The sequence below is a fragment of the Aegilops tauschii genome, chromosome 5, assembly GCF_002575655.3.
Source record: "Aegilops tauschii subsp. strangulata cultivar AL8/78 chromosome 5, Aet v6.0, whole genome shotgun sequence".
NCBI classification, from domain to species: Eukaryota; Viridiplantae; Streptophyta; class Magnoliopsida; order Poales; family Poaceae; genus Aegilops; species Aegilops tauschii.
This window is the reverse complement of record NC_053039.3, coordinates 542,937,544-542,945,723: the sequence shown is the minus strand read 5'-3', so window position 1 is coordinate 542,945,723 and position 8,180 is coordinate 542,937,544. Positions and strand designations below refer to the sequence as shown.

At 51.0% G+C, this 8,180-nt stretch overlaps 1 protein-coding gene across 1 annotated transcript; it reads left to right on the top strand.

Annotated features, from left to right (window-relative positions):
• The first annotated feature begins 664 nt into the window (after positions 1-664).
• LOC109784239 (uncharacterized) lies at positions 665-1,529 on the top strand. The gene has a single exon (XM_045229300.2). It carries the CDS (start codon positions 843-845, stop codon positions 1,377-1,379), a length of 537 nt encoding a protein of 178 aa, XP_045085235.1. The 5' UTR covers positions 665-842; the 3' UTR covers positions 1,380-1,529.
• Positions 1,530-8,180: the final 6,651 nt, after the last annotated feature.

The window sequence follows — 8,180 nt, the reverse complement described above, 5'->3', positions numbered from 1 at the left end:
TCTTTGCAACGAGTACTCCTTTAATTAGTGCTTTCGCTAAAAGTCAGCTGACATCCACTCCATGTAGGAGATCTTTTCGCCACACACCCTTAATTAACTGTTAACGGTTTGGCAGGTTGGGCACTTTGAACGTCGACAATAGCGCCAGCTCCACGTCCAGCGTAGAAGAAGAAGCGAGAGCAAGTCGCCGTCGCGTCGTCAAGTCACCCCGCACGTCATGCCAGCTCGCGCACGTCTTTGTCGACTCAGCAAAGTGCTTTTCCACACACGTCTGGCCGGAAAATATCCCGGCCGGTCGACCTTGGACAGAAAGACACTCCAGAACATTCCACACCCCCAGCTCGATCCAGTGTGCCCCCAGTCGAAACGCGCGCGCAGCCTGGACTATTCTACTACTGATAATTCATTCCGATTAACCAACGAACCGCCGAATCCGCCCACGCGGCTAAGGTATGCATGTTGCCCGCGCGGCTAAGCCACCGCGCGCCGCCGGCCACGCGCCTCGCCGCGCACCACACGCTGGAGTCGGCTCGCCTCGAGTATATCCGATCGATCGCGTGACATCCATCCACGTCGTGAGCGGCGCGGTGGCTTCCCCCGATTGGTCCACCCACCAGAGGTCGGCCACCACCCCGCCGACTTGACAACCACGTTAGCTCCCCCCGCACCACTACGCACGCGGCACGCCACCTCCACCGCCACCGCCACCGCCTCGACCCGTCGCGACACACCAACCTATATATAAAACCGCGCCGCCGCTCCATCAACTCATTCATCTTCTTTCTTCGCCACACCGACGGACCGATCAAGAAGAGCAGAAAAGGTACAACAAAGATCCAGCGATGGGAGTGGGGATGAAGCGCGCGAGGGAGGAGGAGCCGGTGTCGCTGGCGCTGGCGCTCACCACGGACTCGGCCGCGTCGTCCACCACGTCGGCCGACTCGGCCGGCGCGCCGGCGGCGACCAGGAAGAGGGCGCGGCGGGGCAGAGTGGTGGCCACGTCGGGGGAGGGGGAGTTCGTCTGCAAGACCTGCAGCCGGGCCTTCGCAACGTTCCAGGCGCTGGGCGGGCACCGGACCAGCCACCTCCGCGGCCGCCACGGGCTGGAGCTCGGCGTCGGCGTCGCCAGGGCCATCAAGGAGCGGAAGAGGCAAGAGGAGAAGCAGCACGAGTGCCACATCTGCGGGCTGGGGTTCGAGATGGGCCAGGCGCTGGGCGGACACATGCGCCGGCACCGCGAGGAGATGGCGCTGCGCGGCGGCGGCGACGACGGTGACCAGTGGGTGTGGCGCGGCGTCGGGGTGCTGGATCAGGAGGCGGTGGGGCACCAGGCCGCCGCCAATTACGAGCCACCCGTCTTGCTCGAGCTGTTCGTCTAGGTAGCCGGATCTGCTAGTAGTTACAATTTCTTGATGGAGGACTTCACTTGTAAATGTCTTTGATTAGGATGATGTTATGAGATATTAGGTTAATTGTTGGGCATTGTAATTACGAGTTTACGGTTCGATAGAGTACGTTTTGCCTGTTTTTTTTTTGCGGGGGCGTTTCTGTTCTTGGATTTTTGCTTTGGGTTGGTCCATATTTTTACCGATCGACTGGAGATTTGTGGATCTCGTATGCACTTGTACATGTTGTTCCATAATATGGTTGCTGTTCATCCCCAGTCCACTTCAGAACCTCAACTTGTAAAATTCTGCAGTGCAATCTGTTTCTAGAAAAGAAAGACAAACTCTCAATCGTGGCGTCAATTGATGCAACACGATATGGAAGAAGATAAACACTGAATAGTTGCATCGGTTGATACAACACGACCAAAACATTGGCAGTATACCGGATAACTATTGTCCGGTTTTTTTTTTTTTTTTTTTTTTTTTTTTTTTTTTTTTTTTTTTTGTGAAAACTATTGTCTCACTTGGGTTGAGTTTTAGGAGCCGCCATTTTATATCCGCCATCATCCGTGATCTGATTCTAAACGACATGGTTTGGAAAATTGACTTGCAACCTAACCGAAGCAGCTGGCGGTTCAGGATTTCACAACTGGTCAACACAATAACTTTTTCTTTGTGAATTAAAAAAATCATCATAATGTTTAAATAATTTATTGAAGTACTTGAGCTTAGATCAAATAGATACTCAAATGTAATCAATTAACATCACAAAATGTTGTCAGTTTAGTATGTGTCAGGTCTTCGATTTTGGGTTTCTTGGCTGGATCATCGATTTGGTCTGGTTTTTGGAACTATGCTGAACAGATGTCTGAAGTTCACAGAATACGAGTAGATTGCCAAGTGCCGACTACCAAGAAGCAGAAAAGAAATCTAAACTGTGAAAACTTTGAACGAACCGCTATAACTATCTACCCCGTTCCAAAATAGTTGAAGTACTAGAAATTTTCTAAATCAGTTTTTTTTCAAGCTTGATCAAACATATAGGAAAAAATCAGAAGAAATCTACACTATCAAATAATATAATATAAAAATATTTTGCATAATGAACCGAATGAAGCAAATTTGATTTTGTAGATGTCGATATATTTTTCTATAGACTTGGTCAAACTTAATGAAGTTGAAAATCTTGTTCGGTTATTTTGAAACAAAGAGAATAATCACCTAAGGATGACATTAGTGCCGATTCAAAATGTTAGCGTTCTTTTTTGTACTTATTATTAGTATTCACATTAGGATTGTCAAAAGTACAAGAAAACACTAGCACTCACATTTTTTTTCTATGGTAGTCGCTTCGAAGTTCTGTAGATGTTTTGCCAAACCACTAGTCATGACGTCCATAGTGTAAACGCTGCATCCATCCTCAAACTCTCCAGAAAAGGACGGGAACATCACGGAGGAGTCGACTAGAGTCTAGAGGGATGCCTTGAGTTGATGTCGACTGCCGAGCAACTTCAAAACAGGTGTGCTGCCAACGCGTCCATCGAGTACTATGTACGTACACAGAAAAGAGCACACGCCTTGTCCGGATCGTCGTACGTAGGTGTGCTAGACACTTGCATGTAGCTCAGCCGACGTACGTTCGATCACTGGCACACGGCCGACACGTGTTGCCTGCTAGCTAGTACATCGAGCTAGTAAAAAGAAAGTTGGCTGGTGATTGACGCGTCCTATAGTACATCGAGGGTGAGGTGCAGAGATAATTCGAAGTGACTATAGACACATTAGACACACTATGGGCTACTCCGTTTGTTCATACGTCAAAAGAGAAAACACAGCAGGCATCCTCATCCATCCTTATCACGAAGGAGTCGACTAGAGTCTAGAGGGATGCCTTCATGTCGATCGACTTGTCCAGCAACAACCACAAGACAATTAAGCGTGCTAACGCCAGCACGTCGGTCGAGTACTACGCACTATAGACACACAGAAAACAGCACGCGTTGTGTTCTGCCTTTGAGTTCTCGATGTTTGGTACTCCTGTAAGGGGAGCTTTTCTGGTGCAGCTACTTTAATTTGGCTATTCGTGAGCGCTGTCAACAGGTTATGTGCATGCTTTGCTTCGTTCTTGTACTAAAAATGAGACGGGGGAACCCCTTTTCTATGTCCCATTCATTCGAAAAACAGGACACGTACGGTTTCTCCGGTTCGTTGTACGTGTGTGCTAGACACTAGACGTAGCCAACATATGTCGATCGCTCGCACACGGCCGAGGCAGAGCTGTCTCAGACTCGGTTTCTGCGTACAAACTAGGGCATGTTGCGACGATGCCTGCCCAGTTGGTTTGGAATCGACGCGTCCCTCTATAATTTGTGTTGACGACAGATACGGTATGTACGCATGTGTATCCAAGAAGTTTCTCCATGCCAGACAACGTCGCACCCGCGTTACGGAACGACTGGACAGCTCTGTGTGCACTGGGGTTTTTTCGAACGAACGTGTGAGGCACTACTGATCTCAGTCCTCAGGGGGAACCTTCAGCACGATGCAGGTGAACAAACCCGCACAGTAGGAACGATGCCATTGTATCAGTGGAGAACACGACCGACCAAGTTAAGTAAGCCCAAATCCGGTAAGGTTGGGACCATGGTTTGTCTTGATAGTCTGGTTTGCGAAGCGCTTTTTATTCTTGGGAGAAAGACTTGACTCGTGACTCTTGACTCTTGACTCTGGACTCTTGACCTTGGATGTTTCCCCAAACCAGTGCTCGATCCACACCGAAAAGACACAGGCGCAAGCATACTTAAACCATTGCATTGCTGTCAAGCAACTCTAAACCAGCTATGCCAGTTCCCTCTTGCTTCACATAATAAATGCAATCTGTACTCATAAAATCCTCCAAATCCATGATACCCAACTGAGTGTTGTATGTGATTTCAGAGCTGGCCATTCTCATGTCTAAGTTATCCCTGTCATAGAATTGAAAACTCACATTTCAAATGTTATCTTCAACCATAATTACAGTCAAAGGGGCGCAACAACATTCAGTTAGTCCAGACCAGGTTTTTGGTTACCGCTCGAAATTTTAAGATTTACCATGGTTACCGCATATTTCGGTCCTCCTCGGTAAATGATCATCTCGGGGCGAAGGTAGCACATCCCCTTCCCTCCTAGCCCCCGCGTCGTCGTCCGCCCCCCCCCCCCCCCCCCCCGCGGGCGACTCGGGCGACAGCGCGGCCACCCCCCTCCTCTCCTCCTCCCCCCCGCCCCCGCCCTCGCCGCCGGCCGCAGCCGCCCCGGCAAAGCCCCCACGGTGGCTGGCGGCGGGGCCTCCTCTCTCCGCCGCTCGGGGGTGGCCGGTGCGGGGCGGCCTTTCCTGGCGGCGGCGCCGGGCGTGCGTGGGGCTCGGCGGTGGCTCCCGGCAGCGGCGTTGTGGGCGACGGCGGCGAAGTGGTGGGCGACGGCGGCGGCGCGACGGCTACGTGCCCGTGGTGGAGGCGGTGGTCCAGATCCAACCATGGGCTGCAGTGGGCGGGTTCCGGTGGACCCCTTCTCTTCGGGCTATGGCTCGGCCTCCTTCTCCTCTCGGTCGGGGTCGGAGGTGGGCTGGAGCTGGTGGAGGTGGGGGCGTGCCGGCCGGATCTGATGCGAGTTCTCCGGCAGGCGGCGTGGGTTGGGCAGCGGCCGGGCGTGGCCGCTGCTCCGGCCGTGGGCGGCAGCGTGGGGAGGTCTCGGTGGTGGCCTCCCAGTGTTGTGGCGGCTCCACTGTAGCTCGACGGATCTGTCCGTGGCAGCGGCCGGCTTCTCCGGCGTCGGCTCGTCTGCGGTCGGGCCGTCTCGACCTTCACCCCATCTCCTCGTCGCCCGGGCGATACTCCCATCAATGGGCTGGTCCTCTCCCGGCGGCGGTCCACCGTTCGTCTCGCGCCCTGGTGCTGCAGGACCGAGCTCGTCCCGCGCCTGATGCAGCAGGACCGAGCTCGTCTCGCGCACGGTGCAGCAGGACTGACCTCGTCCCCCTCTCGATGCTGCAGGACCGAGCTCGTCTCGCGCTCGGGGCCGCAGGACGGGTCGGTGGATGCCAGTTTTGGCCGACCTATTGGGTCTTGACGCTGGGGTCGCCCAGGGGTGCGAAAGGTGGGACCTTTCCGCTCGTCTCTTTCGTTGGGGTGCGACGGGTCTCGGGTGAGGTGGTGTCGAGGTCTTAGATGCTGGGGCGGCGTGAAGAAAATATGCCCTAGAGGCAATAATAAAGTTATTATTTATTTCCTTATATCATGATAAATGTTTATTATTAATGCTAGAATTGTATTAACCGGAAACATAATACATGTGTGAATACATAGACAAACAGAGTGTCACTAGTATGCCTCTACTTGACTAGCTCGTTAATTAAAGATGGTTATGTTTCCTAACCATAGACATGAGTTGTCATTTGATTAACGGGATCACGTCATTAGGAGAATGATGTGATTGACTTGACCCATTCCGTTAGCTTAGCACTTGATCGTTTAGTATGTTGCTTTTTCTTTCTTCATGACTTATACATGTTCCTATGACTATGAGATTATGCAACTCCCGTTTACCGGAGGAACACTTTGTGTGCTACCAAACGTCACAACGTAACTGGGTGATTATAAAGGTGCTCTACAGGTGTCTCTGAAGGTACTTGTTGGATTGGCGTATTTTGAGATTAGGATTTGTCACTCCGATTGTCGGAGAGGTATCTCTGGGCCCACTCAGTAATGCACATCTCTATAAGCCTTGCAAGCATTGTAACTAATGAGTTAGTTGCGGGATGATGTATTACGGAACAAGTAAAGAGACTTGCCGGTAACGAGATTGAACTAGGTATTGAGATACCGACGATCGAATCTCGGGCAAGTAACATACCGATGACAAAGGGAACAACGTATGTTGTTATGCGGTCTGACCGATAAAGATCTTCGTAGAATATGTGGGAGCCAATATGAGCATCCAGGTTCCGCTATTGGTTATTGACCGGAGACGTGTCTCGGTCATGTCTACATAGTTCTCGAACCCGTAGGGTCCGCACGCTTAAAGTTCGATGACGGTTATATTATGAGTTTATGTGTTTTGATGTACCGAAGTTAGTTCGGAGTCCCGGATGAGATCGGGGACATGACGAGGAGTCTCGAAATGGTCGAGACGTAAAGATCGATATATTGGACGACTATATTCGGACATCGGAAAGGTTCCGAGTGATTCGGGTATTTTTCGGAGTACCGGGGAGTTACGGGAATACGGGAAAGAAGTATTGGGCCTTAATGGGCCTTAGTGGGAAGGAGAGGCAGCAGCCAGGAGGTGGCGCGCGCCCCTCCCAAGCCCAGTCCGAATTGGACAAGGGGTTTGGGGCGGGGCCCCCCTCTCCCTTCCTTCTCCTCTTCCCCCCTTTCCCCCTTCTCCTAGTTGGACTAGGAAAGGAGGAAACCTACTCCAACTAGGAGTAGGAATCCTACTCCCTTGGCGCGCCTCTCCTTGGCCGGCCGCCTCCTCCCCTTCCTCCTTTATATACGGGGGTAGGGGGGCACCCCATAGACACAACAATTGATCGTTTGATCTTTTAGCCGTGTGCGGTGCCCCCTCCACCATAGTCCACCTCGATAATACTGTAGCGGTGCTTAGCCGAAGCCCTGCGTCGGTAGAACATCATCATCATCACCACGCCGTCGTGCTGACGAAACTCTCCCTCAACACTCGGCTGGATCGGAGTTCGAGGGACGTCATCAGGCTATACGTGTGCTGAACTCGGAGGTGCCGTGCATTCGGTACTTGATCGGTCGGATCGTGAAGACGTACGACTACATCAACCGTGTTGTGCTAACGCTTCCGCTTTCGGTCTACGAGGGTACGTGGACAACACTCTCCCCTCTCGTTGCTATGCATCACCATGAACTTGCGTGTGCGTAGGAATTTTTTTGAAATTACTACGTTCCCCAACAGTGGCATCCGAGCCAGGTTTTATGCGTTGATGTTATATGCACGAGTAGAACACAAGTGAGTTGTGGGCGATACAAGTCATATTGCTTACCAGCATGTCATACTTTGGTTCGGCGGTATTGTTGGGTGAAGCGGCCGGACCGATATTACGTGTATGCTTACGCGAGACTGGTTTTACCGCCGTGCTTTGCACACAGGTGACTAGCGGGTGTCAGTTTCTCCAACTTTAGTTGAACCGAGTGTGGCTACGCCCGGTCCTTGTGAAGGTTAAAACAGCACTAACTTGACGAACTATCATTGTGATTTTGATGCGTAGGTAAGAACGGTTCTTGCTCAGCCCGTAACAGCCACGTAAAACTTGCAACAACAAAGTAGAGGACGTCTAACTTGTTTTTGCAGGGCATGTTGTGATGTGATATGGTCAAGACGTGATGAGATATAAGTTGTTCTATAAGATGATCATGTTTTGTTGAAGTTATCGGCAACTGTCAGAAGCCTTATGGTTGTCTCTTTATTGCATAAGATGCAAGCGCCAAATAATTGCTTTACTTTATCGCTATGCGATAGCAATAGTTGCAAGAGCAATAGTTGGCGAGACGACCATGTGACGACACATTGATATAAATCAAGATGATGGAGATCATGGTGTCATGCCGGTGACGATGGAAATCATGACGATGCTTTGAAGATGGAGATCAAAGGCACAAGATGATGATGGCCATATCATGTCACATATTTTGATTGCATGTGATGTTTATCTTTTATACATCTTATTTTGTTTAGTTCGACGGTAGCTTTATAAGATGATCTTTCACTAATTATCAAGGTACAAGT